The sequence below is a fragment of the Ctenopharyngodon idella genome, chromosome 12 (assembly GCF_019924925.1).
Source record: "Ctenopharyngodon idella isolate HZGC_01 chromosome 12, HZGC01, whole genome shotgun sequence".
Taxonomy (NCBI): domain Eukaryota; kingdom Metazoa; phylum Chordata; class Actinopteri; order Cypriniformes; family Xenocyprididae; genus Ctenopharyngodon; species Ctenopharyngodon idella.
The window spans coordinates 10,140,732-10,164,881 of NC_067231.1; the positions used below are offsets into that span (position 1 = coordinate 10,140,732).

Sequence of the window (24,150 nt, forward strand, 5' to 3'; positions counted from 1 at the left end):
TTATAATGGCTGAAGCTGTCTATCATACAGCAGAGTTTATCTGGACTCTCGCCAAAACTCCCGTTATAAATCTCTTAACTGTATTTACACCATGTTTGCACTGTTAGTAATGATAGAATCATTTGTGAAAGTACAGAAACGTCTCGGTTAGGTATGTAACCCTCGTTCCCTGAAGGAAGAAACAGAGACGTATGTCAGAAGTGAACCGATGGGGATATCGCATGAGAGCCCTATCACCTTTGAGTGTATACTAAACGAGCCAATGGACATTGGGGTGTGAGCACCGCCCCGCAGCACGGGTATAAATGCGGTAGCGGGTGCACTCGCACTCTGTTTTTTGCTGAGGAGACGAGCAGGTGGTCTGCGCTCAGTGGTGGCACAGGAACTGTGGCCACGGGATGTACGTCTCCATTCCCTCCTTCAGGGAATGAGGGTTACATACGTAACTGAGACGTTCCCTCTCTGTCGGTCACGTTCGACGTACATTAGAAGTGAACCGACGAATTGTAATCCCTAATAAAACGCCAGTTACTGACCTATCCAGCGCCCGGCGTAAGCCTCAGCATCCCCCCACACCTTGGGGTGGAAGATAGGACCGGGCTTACGCCAAGAGAGTCTACTGCTGTTCCGCATGACCCATTCAGTAAGACTTGGATAACACTGGGAAAGCATGCCCATAGGGAACGCTGCGGAGACCACATCCTGCCCGAAGGGAGGTAGCATGTGGGAAATACACATAAGGACTGGCCGTGGGCAGTGCACATATGGAAGTCCCTGGGATGGCTCCAGCCATACAGGGAGAGACACATTTGGCAGGGACGGCAAAGCGGACTCTGCCAAGGGAAAGACACGGGCTCACCTTGGGGAGACTTATCGTGGAGATTCACACATAAGGGACCGCCGTAGGGGTCGCAACATATGGCACCCAGCCTAGCACAGCGAAGTAACGAGTGCTTGGCCTAGCGACAGACACTCCGCAATGTCTGAGGCTGCAAGGGGTGGCGGAGGAACTCAACAGGGTTCACCAGACAGGGAAATTACTGGAGCAATAAGCGCACTTATCCACTCTGAGAGGGAAATGGCGCAGCAAGCCGACACAAGAACGGGGGCTCCAGACGTTACTGGCCACTATGGGCGAGCATGTGGGAAGCAACCGGTTCTACACGGAGGCTATAAAATCTAGTGAACGTGTTGGGTGTCGCCCAGCCTGCAGCTCTACATATATCTGTCAGCATGTACACCCTTCATGGAAACGGTATTCCCTGGTGGCTGTGGCCTCTTTCAGCAGGATTATGCACCCTGCCACAAAGCAAAAATGGTTCAGGAAGGGTTTGAGGAGCACAACGAGTTTGATGTGTTGACTTGACCTCCAAATTCCCCAGATCTCAATCCAATCGAGCATCTGTGGGATGTGCTGAACAAACAAGACTGATCCATGGAGGCCTCACCTCGCAACTTGCAGAACTTAAAGGATCTGCTGCTAACATCTTGGTGCCAGATACCACAGTGCACCTTGACTGGTCAGGGCTGTTTTGGCAGCAAAAGGGGGATCATAATGGTCATAATGTTATGCCAGGTCGGTGTGTGTATATATATATACATATATATATATATATATATATATGTATATGTGTATATATATATAATGTTTAGAGAGAGAGAGAGTAGGGGTGTAACCCCGACATCCTGGCCAAATTTGCCCGTTGGATTTTTAATTACCACAGAGAGTCAGGTTTAACATCTCATCCGAAGGACGGTGCTTTTTGACAGTATAGTGTCCCCATCACTATACTGGGGCGTTAGGACCCACACAGACCACAGGGTGAACACCCCCTGCTGGCCTCACTAACACCTCTTCCAGCAGCAACCTACTTTTCCTAGGAGGTCTCCAATCTAGGTACTAACCAGGCTCAGCCCTGCTTAGCTTCAGTGGGCAACCAGTCTTGGGCTACAGGGTGATATGGCTGCTATGTGTGGTTAGTGAAAAATCCATTTTTTTAGTCACTGAAATAAGACCATAAAACACAGACAACCTATTTTCACAAGACTTTTGAGAACTGGTTCTTGTACACTAGAATTTTTACTCCAAAATGATGTGAAAATCCTTCTGAGCACTCATTCACATAAAACAATACATTTATTTAAAATTTGTAAGACAATTTGTGTCAGAAAGGCTGTATGCAAGGAGGCATGAATCATCATTAATATTGAGTATTTCACATCTGGAAAATCAAAGACACTCCCTGGCCCTATCCATGTCATTGGAACTGGGACAAAAGAAAGAATGTGAGGAGATTAGAAGAATGGCTTTATTATAATTATATAATTATTATCATATATGATATATATAATTATTATCATATATGATATATATAATTATTATCATTTTATATATATTTATATATATATATATACAAACCCGATTCCAAAAAAGTTGGGACACTGTACAAATTGTGAATAAAAAAGGAATGCAATAATTTACAAATCTCATAAACTTATATTTTTTTCACAATAGAATATAGATAACATATCAAATGTTGAAAGTGAGACATTTTGAAATGTCATGCCAAATATTGGCTCATTTTGGATTTCATGAGAGCTGCACATTCCAAAAAAGTTGGGACAGGTAGCAATAAAAGGCCGGAAAAGTTAAATGTACATATAAGGAACAGCTGGAGGACCAATTTGCAACTTATTAGGTCAATTGGCAACATGATTGGGTATAAAAAGAACCTCTCAGAGTGGCAGTGTCTCTCAGAAGTCAAGATGGGCAGAGGATCACCAATTCCCCCAATGCTGCAGCGAAAAATAGTGGAGCAATATCAGAAAGGAGTTTCTCAGAGAAAAATTGCAAAGAGTTTGAAGTTATCATCATCTACAGTGCATAATATCATCCAAAGATTCAGAGAATCTGGAACAATCTCTGTGCGTAAGGGTCAAGGCCGGAAAACCGTACTGGATGCCCGTGATCTTCGGGCCCTTAGACGGCACTGCATCACATACAGGAATGCTACTGTAATGGAAATCACAACATGGGCTCAGGAATACTTCCAGAAAACATTGTCGGTGAACACAATCCACCATGCCATTCGCCGTTGCCGGCTAAAACTCTATAGGTCAAAAAAGAAGCCATATCTAAACATGATCCAGAAACGCAGGCGTTTTCTCTGGGCCAAGGCTCATTTAAAATGGACTGTGGCAAAGTGGAAAACTGTTCTGTGGTCAGACAAATCAAAATTTGAAGTTCTTTTTGGAAAACTGGGACGCCATGTCATTTGGACTAAAGAGGACAAGGACAACCCAAGTTGTTATCAGCGCTCAGTTCAGAAGCCTGCATCTCTGATAGTATGTGTTTGCATGAGTGCGTGTGGCATGGGCAGCTTACACATCTGGAAAGGCACCATCAATGCTGAAAGGTATATCCAAGTTCTAGAACAACATATGCTCCCATCCAGACGTCGTCTCTTTCAGGGAAGACCTTGCATTTTCCAACATGACAATGCCAGACCACATACTGCATCAATTACAACATCATGGCTGCGTAGAAGAAGGATCCGGGTACTGAAATGGCCAGCCTGCAATCCAGATCTTTCACCCATAGAAAACATTTGGCACATCATATAGAGGAAGATGCGACAAAGAAGACCTAAGACAGTTGAGCAACTAGAAGCCTGTATTAGACAAGAATGGGACAACATTCCTATTCCTAAACTTGAGCAACTTGTCTCCTCAGTCCCCAGACGTTTTCAGACTGTTATAAAAAGAAGAGGGGATGCCACACAGTGGTAAACATGGCCTTGTCCCAACTTTTTTGAGATGTGTTGATGCCATGAAATTTAAAATCAACTTATTTTTCCCTTAAAATGATACATTTTCTCAGTTTAAACATTTGATATGTCATCTATGTTGTATTCTGAATAAAATATTGAAATTTGAAACTTCCACATCATTGCATTCCTTTTTTATTCACAATTTGTACAGTGTCCTTACTTTTTTGGAATCGGGTTTGTGTATATATATATATGTAGACCCCTGATATGATTGTAAAGCGCTTTGGGTGTACAGTTGTACATAGAAAATGCGCTATATAAAATATACCATTCATTCATATGTGTCACACACACATATATATATATATATACATATATACAGTCAAACCAAAAATTATTCAGACACCAGATATAATTTTTTGTATTTTTTTTTTTTTTTTTACTAATGGGTGCAGGACACTATAGTTCATTTATGTAAGTGAGGATAGCAAAATAAAGTAAACTGTGATATATTATACCCAAATATTCTTCATACAGTGGACTACCATTACAATTGATAAAAATTTGGGAGCAAAAATTATTCAAACCTGACCATGTTTTGCTAAAGTGTTTTTATTTAATTGCTGTTGTGACCTTTTTACATCACAGACTGAACAAAATTAAGCAATGCTTGTAAATTGGATAACCTAAACTAGAGCGAATAAACTGTGATGTGTGAAATGTTGGTGTCTGAATAAATTTTGGGTTGACTGTGTGTATATGTATGTGTATATATATATATCTATCATATATTATTTTGAGGGGACAGCAAATTTACACTGTTATACAAGTTGTACACTCACTACATTGTAGCAAAGTGTCATTTCTTCAGTGTTGTCACATGAAAAGATAAAAATATTTACAAAAATGTGAGGGGTGTACTCACTACTGTGAGATACTGTATATGTATGTGTGTGTATATATATATATATATATATATATTGTTATATACACACATGCTTTATGTATTATCATACAGTACAAAAACATTCTATTTTAGGAACTAAATTATTGTTTATAAACATCTGCATTTGAGCAGATATTCCTGAACACAGTACTGTACTACACAGAAAACTTTTTTCTTTTTAACATTCATCATGTTACAGTATAAACACTCATATATATCATATGCTTTTATATTATATTATAAAGCATGAAAACATCCCTGTCATACGACATTTACATGCATTGAAATATAACCGATATCTATCTTTATATTTCATATTTCAACATTTCACTCGATATCACACATCTCAGTCTGGCAAAAGTCCAACTAGTAAAATCTGTACATATTAATGTAAAAAAAAAAGAAGTGAAACAATAGATCAACTTACTCGTTAAACAATGCCCTCTGCTGGATCAAACCTTGCATTGTGTTCTTCTGAGGGAAATTCATGGCTTATTCCACATTGTGTGTTTGTCTTCTAAACTTGATGAAAACTCGAAGAGACTGATGAAGTTGCTTTGTTTACATTGAGAATGGGAGTGTTTACAGGATTGAGTGGATGATTAAGGTATGAGTAGCGATGGGAGTGGCACATTAAAATAATTAGTTCAGACAGGAAAGAATGTACCTCTCGCTGGTTTCATATGGATTACATAAAGAGAGAACATTTGTCGTCCGGGAAGAAGGGCGTCTTCCCTTTCGGAGCGGCCTGGCGGCAGCCTGTCTAGAAATACCAGGAGTCCAACTTACTCCTGGTCAGCTCGTCTGGAGTGCTCCACGAGAGGTCTAGCTCCCTGACCGCTTTCTCTAACACCCTCATGAGCTCCTCTTGGAGGTCTAAGGGTCCTTCGACATCAGGGCGGTCAGGCTCTGATGCAGCCCAGTCCCTCTCCGAAGCAGAGATAGACGTGGAGTCATCTTCCCTGGTCGCGCCGAAGGAGACAAAGTCAGTGATGGCAGGAGGAGGATGGAATGCCCCTCTTGCGAAAATGAACGGGCAGAAGGTTGAGGACGGCCATCCTAGGCTTCTTTGTCGTCGTCTCCGCGAGCAGGGCCCACCAGTGGCTCACTGGCGGCAGTGGGCCTTGCCTTGAAATAGAACGTGTGTAGTCCCTCTTGGTTCTCAGAATACGCACAGGCAGGTCCGCACAGTGCATGCAGCTGGAGTCCAGGAAGGCCTCATGAGCGTGGGCCAGGCCCAGGCAGGCCACGCAGTGTTGGTGGGTATCCGGCGGGTTGATAGGGCCAGTGCAGATGCTGCAGAAAGTCGCCATCGAATGCAAAGAAGAAAGTAAATCCTCAGGTACAACTTCAACGATAAGCATGAAGGAAGAGTTTCTAAGCTAATTGCCACTCTCCTCACCTTTTACACTGCCAGGTTACCTCATCAGTATTTGCATGCGATTTGCATATCGTGCGGCAATTGGCCAGTTTTTCTGACTGGCGTTAGCCTATAATATTCAGGAATATTGAAGGAAAGGGAGTTCCTGCTGCGTAGCTGACGCAGTGTTGAAGTGACCGCTCTCGAAAAGGAACCACAGAGACTTAGACATCAGACAGCGCACCCTGTATATTTTCTTTATTTTACAAAAGGATGTCTTTTTTGCTGTCATTATGAGTGCACACAAATAAAAGTAGACATTCTGTAGTTTCAATTGATGTATTACTTTTATATGTATGACAAAAAATGACTGAGTATTTCAAGTCGATTTTGATGCTATATGATGAAAATCCAGCAAAACGCGCTGGCGCATTTGCAGACCCCAGAGTATTAAAGTGACAGTAGCGTAATATACCTGCTGCCAAATATGAGGTAATATTAAAAATATCTATATGGCAGTTTTTCCACATGGTATCGATGTCAAAGTTGTGGCCAGTGAAAATGCTGAGTGGCTGGTAACTTTGGAAAACCACTAGCCACAGTGGCTGGTGAGCAAAAAAAGTTCATGTCAAGCCCTGATTCCTGTTCATTTTTGAATTTTGATGTTATGTGTAACAAAATACCCATATCCTTGCTTGTTTCCAATTCCTCTCACACACACCACTTGAACCTTCCATAAAATAATCTTTCATAAAGTTCAGAAAGATTGAAGAGAATTACAAGGACATTGTAAGGATATGCGCTGTGAGAAAGGCGCACTTTGCTTGATGTTACGCTTGCGGTGTGCGGTCTCACCTGCCGATATTTTCCTTACAAATGCTTTACGAAGGCATAATGTGGGCTTATATATTAAAAATATTAAACTCACTGACAGAAGGCTGCTTTCAATTTCAAATGCTGACTTGCACTTTGTGAAGAGTGCGTGTGCGACTCCGTTTAAGTAGTTAATGTACTTGTATCTCAAAATATGACGCAAAATTAAAGGGGACATACACGCAGTTTCTGCCAATTTCATGTTAATATTGAGTACCTATAGAGTAGTATTGCATCCTTCAGTCTTTAGTTTTATCACATTTATAAAAGACAGATAAAGCTGTACCTCTTCTTTCCGAAAACAGTTGAGCTCCTGGAGACATGCCATGGGCAGAGGTAAAGAGTCACGAGCATGCAATACATCATTGCATCATCTCTGGATAACTTTTGATTCACTATACGTTCGTGTTATTTACATTATATGCATTTACGTGCCAATTGCAAACAAAACATTTGATGGAGTTTTACTTAGCACCTGCAGTTCCGAGTCGTGACCAGGATCTTTTATCGCTGGCGCCGCTCCATCTTTCAGTTTCAAACTATCTGCAAATCCAGTGTCGAACTGGGCCTTGTTTATAAGACATTCGTCACCAAAATGCCGAGAACAAACACCTCGGAAAAACAAACTGCATCTGCTGTTTCCTTAATGCTGGGTTCTTTGGGAAGCTTAACAAGGTTATCTTTCCATCACAACCAAAAACATACTTCTTTGGACACTTCGTGGTCTAAAACAAAATGACAAATCTTTCTTGAGCCAGTCCTGTGCAGCGCTGCCGACGACTTTCTAAACCAAACGAAGCACGTTGATGGGTGTGCTCTTGCTCTCGCTCTGGTGAATATGTGTGCATACTCTTCTGGGAGAAGAGCCCATACAAGGAATTCCACCCATAATGATGCCATACAGGGCCATACTTGAAAAAAACTTTCCAAAACTTATACAAAACCTGAAGGAGTGTATTTGGCACCAAAATATTCCGTCATACGTTACCTTGTTTTTTTTAAACTTTGGCCATGTTTAGCATGAGAATCCAAATCTTTAACAGTGTAAATAAGTCGGAATGCATGAAATAGCACTAGACATCCCCTTTAATGTAAACACAGTAAGTTATCAAGTCAAGTCAAGTCACCTTTATTTATATAGCGCTTTTTACAATGTAGATTGTGTCAAAGCAGCTTTACATTGATAACTGGTACATTGTTTGACTGCACAGCAGCTCTTAAAGAATAGTGTCAATGCAGGCAGATCAAAAGCACTGTTGAATATCAAAATGTCAAGTCAAGTGTCCCCAACTAAGCAAGCCAGAGGCGACAGCGGCAAGGAACCCAAACTCCATCAGGTGACATCAGGTGGCAGACAAGTGGCAAATTGGTGTTAAAATGGAGAAAAAAACCTTGGGAGAAACCAGGCTTAGTCGGGGTGCCAGTTCTCCTCTGGCCAACAGTGCTTTGTTACAATTCAGGTTGCTATCATAAGTCCAGTTATGTCTTAAGGGATTAAACAAACAGGACAAACCACATCTTATATTTCAAAAGAGATCTGTGTATTAATGCAGCTTATTAGATCTAACTCTATGATGTCATCAGTAGGCTAATAATCAAATAACAGTAAAAGCTGAGAAAGAGAAAAATCACTCAAAGCTCTTGAATGGAAAACATTCAGATACTCTTAAATACTGAAAGCACTCTTTGTTTATTGTTTGTAATGTTTCGTTGTTCCTTTTTATTATTTACTAGGGTACTTGCATTTCTGTTTTGCTGTATTAGTTTATATATTTAAAAACCTAACATACAATTGTATTTGTTTAAAATTTTAACTGGTAATTATTTAAAAAGTACTTATAATTACATATGTAATTAAACAAAAAAAGATTTTATGATTAAGAAACTAATTAATAAGAAAAAGGTAGATCAAGAATTGGTTTGGAATCGGATTGTGACTCCTGGAATTGGATTGGATCGTTAGGTGCTTAAACATTCCCACCCATATATATAATATTTGCCCCTTAGTTTTGAAAAGATAACCTGTTTTTTATGAATATAATAAATTATTTTATTACACCTTTTTTGGATGTTAGAGCCACCACAGTCATTTAAAAATATACAAAATAACACAAAGTGAAAAAAAAAAAAAAAAAAAAAAAAGTGGCATTTTGGGGTTACAGAAACAACAGTTTGCATGTAAATACGCAATACTAACATGAACTGTGAATGAAAAGTATGGAAACTGCTCCTGATGAATAGAATAAATTCCATGCTCCAAACTCCATGTCTGCATATGCTGTGAGTTTGTATTGCTTTTAACTTTCATCTGGAAATACAACGTGTGGCACTTCATCAGATTTCTAAGGTAAATCATGTATAAACCTACGCAAACGCAGGAGAATACTTCAGTATGTTTCTAAATGTGCTAACTGCTTATTTCAAAATAAAAGTTGAAGCGAGTGGAGAAGAGCAAGCATTTTCGGTTCATTCCTATGGAAGTTGAGCCTCACGTTCGAACACAAGTTAAGCGTGACTCTCAACTTCCATAGGAATGAATTTAAAAACGCTCGGGTCGCTTGCTCCAGTGGACACGCAGCCTGTCTGACTGACTGAGTGTGTCTATCTGGTCAAGTCATTCATGAAAAAAATTTGTTTGCCATGTCCAAAGAGTAATATTTTCATAATATCCTTTCAATGTTTAGGGGTACTGTACACCCTAGTGACTGGCATCAGTGGTGGTTAATGCATTGATCTCTATAAAGTGAAACATCAGCTTTAGCATTTCCCCCGCTTACCCCAGCTACAGCATTTACCCCTTACATCACTGGATCTGCTGGCAGCTCCGCCCTCGAGCCATAGCATGAGACAGGAAGAGACGATGAGTGGTTTTGAGGGGGAGTGGAGGTTAGTGTTTTTGATTAAAGATTACGAGAGCACATGAATTTAAAAAAAAATAATAATGAAGTGCACGGATAAATTATTTAATTAATACTACAATATTCCATAAAAAAATAAGGATTATCAATTTTGATTTCATGGAGACTTTAAGAGTTATGAGGGTAACACTTTATTTTACAGTGCCGTAGTTACATGTTACTACATGTACTTACTATAGTAATAACAGTAAATTATGCATAATTACAAGTAACTAACCCTAAACTTAACCCTAACTGTAACTCTATAGTAAGTACATGTAGTTAATTAGTACTCGGTACTTATTTGAGTATTTACAATGTAACTACGGCACTGTAAAATAGTGTAACCGTTATGAGTTATTTCACCGCTGTAGCGCCCCCGTCAGGCCCATCGGGGTGAGCTTTGGTGACATTATAGACGTTGTGAGTACTACCAGCCCTCAAAGTTTCAAGTCTCTGTGATTTATGGTTTAGTCTGCCTGATCACTTTAGGGGAGAATGGTGATCCTTGGAAATTTTAACAATTACAATAGGGTTTCAGTGCTACGTGCTTGAACCCCTAAAAATCCTTACAATTACAATACACTGTGAAAAAAAAAAAAAAAAAATCCCCGTAAAATTTACGGTAAAAAACAGATAGCTGTGGTTGCCAGAACTTTACCGTAAAAAATACGGTAGTACCGTTTTATGTTTTACGGGACAGCAATTAGTTTACTGTCTATTTTACGGATCAAAACCGTATAATTTTAAGTTTTATGTTATAATAATTGTGGTACATAACTGTTTATTTTACACTGTAAAAAAAATTGTTAAATTTACGGTAAAAAAACATATTTCATTAACTTATATAATGTTAATTTACCAACCAATTGAAGTACTAACATCTGTTTTGTACCTTTGTGATTTTCCACTGTCGGGCCAGTGCGAGCCAGGGCTTTCAGTGGTCCAGGCTAGGCTAATAGCCCCGGACTTGTAGCACCGAGCCCAAAATCACGCTGCATTTCCACCGTCAGGCCAGAAGCTCCGCAGCGCTTCACTAAAACCCGTCCGTAACACGCCTCTCTGGAACAACGTCACACAAACCCATCATTTCACAAACGAATGGAAGTTTTATCAGAAAAATAATTAATAAATAATAACAGAAATTACTGGAAACTAGCGAGATCATAAAGTGAACATGATAAAAGCAGGCGTTTGTTGGCATTTTGTTGTTTACTTAAAGATTTAAAAACCCAAGCATCGATGTTTTAGCAAACAAATTGATCATAATGAATTAATTTGTGTCCAGATTAAACATTAGTCACAGAAATAAAGTGGTATTTATTGTTATTTCACAAAAGAAAGAGGACACACGCACTTATTCAGTCGCATCTGTTTCTGTTTATTTGTAGTCATGGGACAGTGTTTACATCACATTTACAAAGAATGATAATTTCTACAAATTTTCCACCAAAAATATGACCTGAGGAGCTTTAGCACTCTCTCCAGTGACAGTCCCAACAGTTATTTTACTTTATGAAATATGCGGAGCTAAATATGGATATCAGAAAGTCCGTTAATAGAGATGAGATGTGCTGACAGATATATATATATAAATACATGATTGTGATAGCCTACGTATATGATTTGTCTGATTTCTTCAAGCCGTCGTATTTACCATGTTTACTATGGTAATAGCGCGCATAGTCTTGGTGATCAGAATCCACATCGGATCACAAACAAGTTATTTCAAACACTTGCTGCTGTCTGAAAGTGAGTTTTGAGCTAAAATGTTTTTAAAAGTCTTTAATGCTGATGTTAGCTGGTCACCTACATGTAATCATCCATGGCGCCTCCGTCTCCACACACAGATTAACTCCGCCTTTGTTCGTTACCACTCCCTCAAGCCCAAGCTGGCCCGCTTTGGACCAAGGTATTCGGCAGGCCGAAAAACCCTGGCCGTTGGCCCAGAGGAAGCCCCAACGAGGCACAATCAAGCCCCGGAAGTGACAGTGGAAACGCGATTGCCCCTGGCACGCACTAGCATGCCCGCTTTAGGCCCGACAGTGGAAACGTGGCTACTGGACAATATTAATATATAGAATATTAATATTAATATATAGAAGGTGCACACAGTGTCATTCACACAAACACTAAACACCATCATGTTAACACATGAATTTTTAAAATGCAATAAACATTAATTTAACATTAGATGTAACATAAAACCCTAATGTACATAACTGATTAGAAAAACTAAGAAGAAACAGAGTTATTTCAATGAAAATACATCAAATGTGAAGTGTCACGCAGGGAATTGTACGTTTTTTCACTGTAAATTATACAATGACTTGTTATTGTACAATTCATGTATCGTTCAATTGAATACGAAAAAATAGTGGCACAATTTCGTTGCGTCTTTGCGTGAAATGAGAGTTCAGTGTCTTTATTAAAATCAACACATTAATGATTTATCTCTCATCCACCCACAATTAATTGGAATGTTATTTTTTATTACTTGGCCCGCCCGACCTGCGGATTACCCACAGTGTCCACGTATATAACCACGATCCGGGCATGATTCTGATTTTGATTGGTTCGAGAATGCACACAGGCTGGGAACTGGAAGAGGGGTATCTGAGCATGTGACTGCCTGTCTGAGTTTTGTCTGCCAGAGGCGGCACGAAATTTGACGGAGGCGGCCGCCTTATTATTCTCTGTGCAGGACAAACCCTGATACCACATTCTGAGCAACTTTGCCTCGAGGACTGCCGCTATCCATTGAATCATTTGTTAAATATTGGAGATTATTTCAAAAAACAACTTTGGAGAACTAGTCTTAGTCCTAGGTTTTTGGTTCAACCTCGATAAGAGTTAAAAAGCTTTATAAACCATAAATTTCATATGTTAAATTGCCTATATTGGCTGTAAATGGTCCTTTCTATCTATGATCGAGATGGTTACAGGCTTGATCATTAAAACATTATACCTTTTTACGCATGTGCTTAAAGGCCTTCATGTGCTTAAACCCCGATAATTGCTGCTCACAGCTATATTATATAATTTTATTTATAATATTATTATATTGGTGTATATTATTATTATCATCATTATTATTTGACAGCCGGCAACTATCACCCTGTAGCCCAAGACTGGTTGTCAACTAAAGTTAAGCGGGGTTGAGCCTGGTCAGTACCTGGATGGGAGACCTCCTAGGAAAACTAGGTTGCTGCTGGAAGAGGTGTTAGGGTGGCCAGCAGGGGGTGCTCACCCTGTGGTGTGTGAGTCCTAATGCTCCAGTATGTGATGGGGACACTATATTGTCAAAAAGCACCTTCCTTTGGATGAGACGTTAAACCGCAGTCCTGACTCTCTGTGGTCGTCAAAAATCCAAAAAGCCCATCGGCCTCTGTCCATCTTCGTGGCCTCCTAACCATCCCCATATATATACTTACTGGCTTCATCACTCTGTCTCCACACAATATGGCTGCCATCTCATCATCCAGGTGGATGCTGCACATTGGTGGTGGTTGAGGAGATTCCCCCTTTCCACATGTAATGTGCTTTGAGCACCCAGAAAAGCGTTATATAAATGTAACCAATTATTATTAGTTTGCATATATATCATACATGCAGCATCAAAAGCACATAGAACCCATTATAATCAGTGATTCTGTCCACATTGGATGGGCGGCAAGTCGCCGATAGCCATTTTGAGCATCAGTCATTTTGAATTTTGTTGTAAAATGCTATATTTTACAAAAGCATTGCCGTATTATTACGAAACTCATGTTCTTCTGCACAATGCTTTGAAGGTGCTCAAAAAGTTTCAGGATAGTGCCACCTTGTTGTCAAAAATTATAAAGAAATATAAAAAATACCAATAGCTTTTGCCTGTTGTAATGAAGCTGGTCTTGATAGATTCCTTCAGTCATACCCAGTGATGGCATGGTCGGCCAAACTTGCCGTCCGCCATTTTGAATTACATAGAAAAACTACTCTTTCAAACTCCTCTTAAACCATTGGTCCGATTTTCACCAAATTCGACTCAGATCATCATTAGACTATGCCGGCAAAAAGATTTCATTTTGATAGACAGAACTGTTATCAACGAATCAATGTAGCAACAAATTTGATGGCATGATGCCAAACTGAATCTGAAGGCTGTATCTCTGCAAGGCTTTCACGTGTTGACATCATATTTTGTGTATGTCATTTTCACCCCACACTGACCAGATCACATCAGTTTGGTGATAGAGCCACATATTGGTCAAAAGTGATAAGCAATGAAGTCATATTACGAGTGGTTGTATTTATGATTTTGCCTCAAATCATCTACAAATGTTAAATAGTCATTTTTGGTCTCTTAATCACTGTTTGCAGCTATATTAATTATTATTATCATTATTACTATTATTATTATTATTAGTATTATTGGTGTGGACAGACCTTAAGAGCTTATTCAAGTATGTTATTTTTATTTTATTTTTTTCCTCCAACAGTCTCTCCTTACAGCCAGTTGGAATTTTATATCTTCTCTCAATCTGCTGTTTACCTCTGTCTATGAGTCCACATCAACCTGTACTCCTCCAAGAGAGAAGTGGGAGAGAGACGTGGATGTAAGCATCATTCACTTAGACTCGGAAAGCCCCATTCATAACTGTGTGTTCCCTCCAGACGGCCATGAACACTCTCCCACCTTCAATCACAGGTACAATGCACACAAATGACAACTTAAAGGAAAGAAACCAAAAATAGTGAAATAGTCATTATATTGCACTAACAGTAACATCTGTAAAAGTTTCATTAACCTAATTTATACAGGGATAAGTTGTATGCACTAATGATTTTTTTTTTTTTTTTTTGACCATTCTAAATGACAGCCCTCACTGACCCATCGTCAAAACAAAAAAACTTCAAACTGAACAGAGTTAATTAGAGCAATTTGAATGGGAACACGACAGAGCCGTGTCATTCTAATCGACAGCCCTCATTGACCCATTGTCAAAACAAAGAAACTTCAAGTCAAGTCATCGTCATTTATATAGCAATACAGATTGTTTCAATACAGATTTTACAATACAGTTTGTTTCAAAGCAGCTTCACAGTGATAATAGGAAAATTTAAAGGATTAGTTCACTTTTTTTTAAATGAAAATTAGCCCAAGCTTTACTCACCCTCAAGCCATCCTAGTTGTATATGACTTCCTTCTTTCTGATGAACATAATCGAAGAAATATTAATAAATATTCTGATGCATGTGAGCTTTATAATGGCAGTGAATGGGACCCACGAGTATGAGCTGAAGAAAAAGCTTCCATCCACATCCATCCATCGTAAACGTGTACTCCACATGGCTCTGGAGCGTTAATAAAGGCCTTCTGAAGTGAAGCGATGCGTTTGTATGATCAAGTTGTTTGTAGGATCAAGTTGTTTGTAAGATTAAGTTGTGGTTTTTTTAATAAGAGGTTTGATAATAGCTAGCTTAAACGTTTTCGGTATGTATCCTAGTGACAAAGATGAATTAATGATATTAAGAAGAGGATCTGTGACCTCTGGAAGCATCTCTTTCAATAGCTTAATCGGTATACAGTCTAACATGCATGTTGTTGATTTTGATGATTTAACAAGTTTAGACAATTCTTCCTTTCCTTTAGCAACGAATAAATGGAATTTTTCCTCAGGGATACTACAGTGCACTGTCTGATGCGATACTGTAGTAGACGGTTGCATGGTTATAATTTTTCTCTAATATTATCAATCTTGCTATTAAAGAAGTTCATAAAGTCATTACTGCTGTGCTGTTTGGAAACATCAGAAGTTGAAGCTTTATTTCTTGTTAATTTAGCCACTGTATCAAATAAATACTTAGGGTTGTGTTTGTTTTCTTCTAAGAGACATCTTCTAAGAGATAAACAGATCTAGCACTTATTAAGGCCTTTCTGTAAGGCTATCTGGTATGCTAAGGAGATGAAACTGATCAGGAAGATTATTTATAAAGCGATCTTTAGTGGTAGAAGTGATAGTTCTACCATATTTGTGGCAGAGAGGCAGTTTTGCAACCTTAGCTAAATGTAGTATACACGAGACTAGATAATGATCTGAGATGTCACTCTGCTGCAGAATTTCAGTGGCATCAATATCAATTCTATGTGACAATATTAGATCTAAAGTATGATTACGACAATGAGTGGGTTCTGACACGTGTTGTCTAACTCCAATAGAGTTTAGAATGTCTGTAAATGCCAATCTCAATGCGTCTTTTTCATTATCTACATGGATATTAAAATCACCAACAATTAGGACTTTATCCGCAGCCAGTACTAATTCCAATATGGTGACCTGGTGGCCTGTATACAGTAGCCAGCACAAATGTCAAATAGGATTTGTCGCTTACATTAAATAACGTTATATAAAGCACCATCATTTCGAATAAATTATATTTGAAAGACTTTTGAGTAATACTGAAGATATTACTATAAATTACAGCAACACCTCCCCCTTTGAAATCTTCTCTGTCAGCCTGACTATCTCCCTGCATTTATCACGTGTAAATCTCACCACTGACAGAGAAAGCTATACTAAGCATGTGGCAGGCAGTGCAAGTAACGATAACAGGGGAAGATGACATGACTCACCATGTTTGTAGACTAATCCGACTCACCACTGTTGTTTGATGGACTCGTAGAAAAAGGAGAACTTCAGATTAATGTAATAGGCAATATTAGACAATATCAGATATATGGTGATGATAATATAAACAACAAGCAATGATAGTAAATAGATTTAGTAGATTCAAAACAAAGCTATACGGAGCTACAGACACAAACCATTCACCAGCGAGGCAAACAGGAGCAATCGGTCAGGAGGGAGCAATCGATCAGCAGGGAGCAATCGATCAGCGAGCACAAAATCAAACTAAACAAAGTCAATTAGAGCAATTAGAAAGGAAACACGACAGAGTCGTGCCAAAACAAGAATAAAAGTAGGCTTGACTTTTGAGAGGTGACCACAATTTTGTTTTCAGTAGGTCTAAATCACAGCAGTAATTTTAAAATTTGCTCAGATGACATTTTTACTAAAATACACTTTGCTGTAAGTGGTTATTGTTAGTAGGTCTTGATGCAGCATTAAAGATCTGCTCTGAATCACAATTCCTCAAACCATCAGATTCACCTATGCAGAAGAGCAGTGCCAAATCATGATATAAAAAACTACTCTAGTGACATTCAATGTTGTTTCAACTACAGATGGTGATATAGAGATTAAAGTTCCATAGTGCAGCTTTAAAATAATCTGACATGGAATTGTTACAATCCTTCTGACATGTCAGGAAAGCCAAGAAAATTCTCTTTACCAGATCCCATCAGAACAAATTAATTTTGTCTGGTATCCAAAACCAGTTAATGTTTTAATACTTAGCGTTAAACTTCATCTGATCACACAAATTGCAATTGTTACTATACCATACTGCTTCCCAACATCTCATCCCTTGAAACTAGAAGTGGATAAATTACCCTTATTTCCAACTTAAGAAAATCATCCCCATTTTGGCCTATCTAAACATGCACTACACAGTTGAGACGCCTCCTGTTTGCCCAGTGTTACATAGTGGAAATATTGAGAAAAATGAGGGAAACATGGATATATTATTACAATTTATAAGTTAGGTTTTTGTAAGTAATGTCCTAATTTCTATACAAAAAATTGTTAATAAATTAAAACCCCTTGACGTTGGGGAATTGGTAAGTAATTTGCAAAATTTCATGGTGGAACTTAATTATAATCGAAGATCAACAAGTAGCCTAATGTCACCTACGATTGAGCGAAAGATGCCGTTATTTGTTATGATCAGACTTTGATGGGACACCTGCAGCGTAAACCATTACCGGTATCAAGCTACATTTGAACAAAGAATAGGATTACCAGTGTGAGCATGTACTAGGTACTAGTCTGTGTAGGCATGTACTAGTCTGCTTTGGGCCAGTCATAAAGCTCTGTCGGAGCTGTTTACAGTAAGCTCTGCGGTTACTTTTGCGTACTATAACAGCAGTACTATAGTGACTATTATGTGTCTCATGCTTTTAAGATTAAAAATGCATTCTTTGTGATCACCCACCTGTCAGCCTCTCACTCAGAAGTAAAAAATAAAATGTCAACTTGGACAGATGGTGAAACTAAAGCGCTTATCCGTAAATTACCGGTATCATGGTATGAGAACAAAAAATAAGATTACTGCTTTGGGCCAATCATAAAGATCTGACAGAGAGGATGTGTTAACTCTGGGCTGTTTAAAGTATGCTCTGCTGCTTTTTTCTGCTTGTTTTTCTATGTAAATGTGCTAGACTGACATGCTGTTTTCTTTTTCATTCATCAGTGCTGTGGTACACGCTGTTGTGTGGTATCTCGTGTTTTTAAGAGCAAAAACACATTCTGTGTGATCATTCTCTGTCAATGAGAAGTCAAAAACAATAGTGTTTTTAAGAGCAAAAACGACTTGTTTACGTATGTAACCCTCGTTCCCTGAAGGAGGGAACGGAGACGTACATCAGAAGTGAACCGACGAATTGGGGGCGAGCTTACACTGAGAGAGTCTACTGCTGTTCCGCATGACCCGTTCAGTAAGACTTGGACAACACTGGGAAGCGAACCCATAGGGGACGCTGCGGAAGCCACAACCTACCCAGAGGGGGAGGTATTACGTGGAAATGCACATATGGACTGGTCGTGGGCAGTGTGCATATGAAGTTCCTTGGATGGCTCCAGCCTGGCACAGGGGGAGACACATCTGGCCAAGGGAAAGACACGGGCTCAACGTAGGGAGTTAACCGTGGACAATACACATATGGGACCGCTTACGAAAAGGGGTCACAACATTTAGTACCCAGCCAAACATCAACGTCAGCGATGGACACTTGGTCTAGCATCAGACACTCCGCAATGTCAGAGCCGCAGAGGGTGGCGGAGGACCTCAACAGGGTTCGCCAAGACGGGGAACTCACTGGAGCAATAGATGCACGTATCTGGCCCAGGCGGCAGGAACGGCATAGCAAGCCGACACTAGAACGGGTCCTTCACGTTACCGGCTACTGGAAGCGAGTACACGGGAAGATACCGGTTCATAACGAAGGCTATAGAATCTAGCGAACGTGTTAGGTGTCGCCACAGTTGATCTGAGGTCCTAAAGCTTTGCGTTCTGTCCACTTACAGGCGCAGAGTGCAGACGGGACAGAGCAAAGCCAGGGCTGGGTCTGCCTCCTCCGAGGGCAGCGCTTGCAGGTTCACTACCTGATCTCTGAAGGGAGTGATAGGAACCTTGGGCACATATCTCAGGATAATGTGAGAGTCACCGAGCCCGAACTCCAGGCACGATTCATCGACCGAAAATGCGTGCAGGTCCCCTACCCTCTTAACCGAGGCCAGTGCAACCAGGACGATGGACTTAAGGGACAGTACTTTTAACTCAACTGACTGCAAAGGCTCGAAGGGAGGTCCCAGGAGAGAAGTAAGTACCAGGGACAGGTCCCAACAGGGTATGGAGGGAGGGCGAGGTGGATTCAGTCTCCTCGCCCCCCTCAGGAATCTAAAGATCAGGTCATGCTTCCCCAAAGACTTACCATCAACTGCATCGTGATGTGCGGCAATAGTGGCAACATACACCTTGAGGGTGGAGGGAGACAGCCTTTGCTCCAAGTCCTCTTGCAGGAAGGAAAGCACTGACCTGATCGAACATGTTCGGGGGTCCTCTCGGTGAGAGAAACACCATTTGACGAACACCATTCGACGAACAGGTTCCACTTCAGGGCATAGAGGTTCCTAGGTCCTTCTTCAAGGAGGTGCTGTCACGAGGAGTGTCAGTTCTGGAAACCAGGTCCGAGTGGGCCAATACGGAGCCACTAACAAGACCTGCTCCTCGTTCTCCCTGTTTTTGTACAGTAGCTGTGCGAGTAGGCTCACTGGGGGAAACGCATACTTGCGTAGGCCCCGGGGCCAGCTGTGTGCCAGTGCATCCATGCCGAGAGTGCCCTCGGTCAGGGAGTAGAACAACTGGCAATGGGCTGTGTCCGGAGAGGCAAACAGATCTATCTGTGCGGCTCTGAAACACTGCCAAATCAGCTGGACCACCTGGGGATGGAGTCTCCATTCGCCCGGAAGCGGAGGCTGCCGTGAGAGCTCGTTGGCCACACGGTTGAGCACGCCTGGGACGTGAATGGCACGAAGCGACCTCAGATGCTTCTGACTCCATAGCAGGAGATGGCGGGGTGTTGCGACAAGTGGCGGGAGCGTTAATGTACGCAACGTTCGCAGTGCTGTCCGAACGGACCAGTACGTGCTTTTCTGATAACAGCTGTTTGAAGCGGCCCAATGCAAGTTGTACTGCTAGCAACTCGAGGCAATTGATATGCCAATGCAGTTGAGGCCCTGTCCACAGACCTGAGACTACATGCCCATTGTATGTGGCTCCCCACCCGGTGGTGGAAGCATCTGTGGAGACCACAGCATGCCTGGACACTTGTTCGAGGGGAACTCCTGCCCGCAGGATCAAAGGGTCCGACCACTGAGTGAGGGTGCGACAGCAGCTCGGTGTTACAGGAACACGGAGTGTACCACGTTGCCACGCCCATCTCGGGACTCGGCCATGAAGCCAGTGCTGAAGCGGCCTCATATGAAGAAATCCTCGGCGACGAGCAGACTGAGGGGGTGCAACCAGTGGCGGGGTGGTGGCAGCCGCAGACCGCTGGGGCAGGATGTGCTTGATGGCCTCAGTCTGCTTCTGTGCGGCCGAGAACTGCTGGGCGAAGCTCTCGACCGCATCGCCAAATAGGCCGACCTGCGACACAGGAGAGTCCAACAACCAATATTTATCGGTCTCCCTCATGTCGGCTAAGGTCAGCCACAGATGGCGTTGCTGGACCACAGGTGTGGCCATCGCTTGACCAACGGAGCGCACAGTCACCTTCGTCACCCGGAGAGCGAGGTCAGTGGCAGTGCGCAACTCCCCCAGCAGCTGTTGGTCAAGACCACCCTGAGGCATGTCCATGAGCGCCTTGGCCTGATAAACCTGAAGCAGCGCCATGGCATGCAGGGCAGAGGAGGCCTGTCCACAGGCTCCGTAAGCCTTCTCGGTGAGGAGAACTTACAGGCCCGGGATGGGATACGCGGTTCACAGTTGCATCATGACGGCCCGCTCGACTGGAGGGATCCCGGCGTATCCCTTTGCATCCCCGCCATCCAGAGTGGTGAGGGCGGACGAGGGACCAGGTCTGCTTCGAACGCTATACGGCATCCTCCACGACCTGGCCACCTCATCATGCACCTCCGGAAAGAATGGTACCGGGGCGGGGCGCTGAGGACTAGCGCGGCCCGCCCCGAGAAATCAATCATCCAGCCGAGAAGGTTTGGGACGCGGTGTAGGATTCCAAACGAGCCTGAGCCTTCATCTCCAGAGGACTCTGGCTCACCTTCCGATGCTGCGATTGACATCTGATCGTCCGCAGGCGCACCGAAGGAAACGGTTGGTCGCTCAACAGAGGGACCAACAGAGGGACCAGCTCAACATGAAGTCAGTTGTTATGGGTTGTTTGAAAAACGCATGCTCTGGAATTTGATATACTCCTCCTAGGTGATTAATCCAATCACCACCAAACTCAGTCAGCATGAAGTCAAGATATTGATGATGAAAAATTGCCAGCGGATTTTTTGATATCTCGAACGGTTTGGCCGTGGCGAGGCAACAAATTTATGGCGAGAATAGGGAGAAAAGAAATGTGTTATAACTTTATCATACATTGATTGATTTTTATGAAACTTCAGCTGTGTGTTCGTTGCACAAGGTTGATCACGTGGATGTGACTATTGTAAGTCAACGTTATAGTGCCACCAACTAGCAGCAGGAAGTGTTTCACTTTCAAAATGCTTAGAGATCACCATTTTATTTTTACCCAGTTTGCTTCAAACTTCATAGAATAATGTCAAGACACTGTGAATGTAGACCTTTGAAAAGAATTGTGATTACTCAATCACTGTTGCCATGGCAACACATCAAACTTTAATATTCGTTTTGGATGCTTTTGAGACTCTTAGCATGCTTCAAATTGCATGAAACTCGATACACTCATCAGAGAGAAACGGGCGGGGAGCAGGGGCTCTACAGCGCCACCTTTTGACAAAAGTGGGGGGATTAGTTTTAAGTACAGTCACCAAAGTCGGTACACATATTGATCTCATTAAGCCGGACAACTTTCTAATTTACAGTCATTAGCTCCGATGAACAGGAAGTCAGCTATTTTGGTTTGAATGTGAATTTTTTTAAAAAACAGGCTATCAATTTTATAGTACTACTCCTACAGGCTATATACAATTTACACCAAACTTTTTTAACTTGGTGCTAAGACACTGAAGTTGTTAAATTGCAAACGGATGTTGGATATCTCAAACGGTTTGGCCGTGGCGGGGGCAACGAATTTATGGCAAGAAAAAGGAAACAGAAAGTGTTATAACTTCTGCATACATTAATTGATTTTGATGAAACTTCGGCTGTGTGTTTGTTGTACAAGGCTGATCACACGGATGTGACTATTGTGAGTCAAAGTTACAGTGCCACCAACTAGCAGCAGGAAGTGTGTCACTTTCAACATACTTTGAGATCACCATCTTATTTTTACCCAATTTGCTTCAAACTTCATCAGAATAATGTCAAAACATGCCAGATGTAGACTTTTGAAAAGAATCGTGATATCTCAAGCACTGTTGCCTTGGCAACGCATCAAACTTCAATATTCGTTTTGTATGCTTTTGAGACTCTTAGCATGCTTCAAATTGCATGAAACTCGACACACACATCAGGATTGTTATCCAGTAGACATGGGCAAAGCCTTAGAAACGGGCAGGGAGGAGGGGCTCTATAGCGCCACCTTATAGTGCAGTAAATGTGGAGTGAATTTAACATAGTTCTTTGTTTAACCATTTTAAATGCCTATTGCCCGCTGTGCACAGTTGCCCTGAAGCCACCTGGGTGGCGGTGCAGCCAGGCTTGGGCCCATCATCACTGCTTGCAGCTATATTTAGGGCCAAAGCCCTGTTAAGGGCTGGAGGCCCTATTGTTTTCTTTAGGATTATTAGGGCCAAAGCCCTGTAAAAGGCTGAAGGCCCTATTGTTGTCTTTAGGATTATTATTAGGGCCCAAGCAACTAAAGCGCAGGGCCCTATTGTTTTTCTAAGGATGATGATTATTATTATTATTATTATTTATTTATTTTTATTTTTTCTGTCATCCGGGGCTTTTTGGGGGCCTTAACATGCTCAAAAACTTTTAAAAATTGGCACACACATTGGAATCTGCGGTCATTAGGACGCCACAGAGGCTAGTACCTGGGCGTGGCAGGGGGGCTCGACAGCGGCCCCTTGAACGGAGTCCGAAATCTTGGTCCATATATCAAACACGCTTGCACGCATTAGTACTAACAACGGGCCTAACAACTTTCGTGCTCTAAGTTATGCGCCAGCTCAACAGGAATTTGGCTATTACGGGTTGTTTGAAAAGCGAGGCAACAAATTTATGGCGAGAAAAGGAATCAGGAAGTGTGTTATAACTTCTACATACATTGACTGATTTTTATGAAACTTCAGCAGTGTGTTCTTTGAAGGAGTCCGATCATATGGATGTGACTATTGTGAGTCAAAGTTATAACGCCACCAACTGGCAGCAGGAAGTGTGTCACTTTCAAAATGCTTTGAGATCACCCTCTTATTTTTACCTGATTTGCTTCAAACTTCATCAGAATAATGTCAGGACATGGCGAATATAGACATGTAAAAAGAATTGGGTTATCTCAAACACTGTTGCCATGGCAACACATCAAACTTTAATATTCGTTTTGGGTGCTTTTGAGACTCTTAGCATGCTTCAAATTGCATGAAACTCGATACACACGTCAGAGATGTCAAACCATAGACATGGGCAAAACCCTAGAAACGGACAGGGAGGAGGGCCTCTATAGCGCCACCTTTTGACAAAAGTGGGGGGGTTAGTTTTAACTGCAGTCACCAAACTCGGTACACATATTGTTCTCATTAAGTCGGACAACTTTCTAATTTACAGTCATTAGCTCCGACCAACAAGAAGTTAGATATTTTGGTTTGAATGTGGATTTTTCACACTCTCTCTCTCTCTGTCTTTGAAAATGACTTTGACATAGTCCTTTTATGTTTAACCATTTTAAATGCCTATTGCCCGCCTTGCACAGTTGCACTGAAGCCACCGGGGTGGTGGTGCCACCGTGCTTGGGCCCGCCATCTCTGCTTGCAGCTATATTTATTATTATTT

General features: G+C 41.4%; 1 protein-coding gene across 3 annotated transcripts in view; it reads left to right on the forward strand.

The window, feature by feature from the left end:
• The window catches only part of pkmyt1 (protein kinase, membrane associated tyrosine/threonine 1), a 69,666-nt gene that overhangs the window by 17,053 nt on the left and 28,463 nt on the right, over positions 1–24,150 (forward strand). Inside the window, exon 7 of one of the 3 annotated variants that reach the window (XM_051915176.1) lies at positions 14,328–14,536. The exons of the other annotated variants lie outside the window; for them this stretch is intronic. Within the exon in view, the coding sequence (XP_051771136.1) occupies positions 14,328–14,536 (209 nt within the window). The remainder of the gene's footprint in view (positions 1–14,327; positions 14,537–24,150) is intronic. 3 annotated transcript variants of the gene reach the window in all.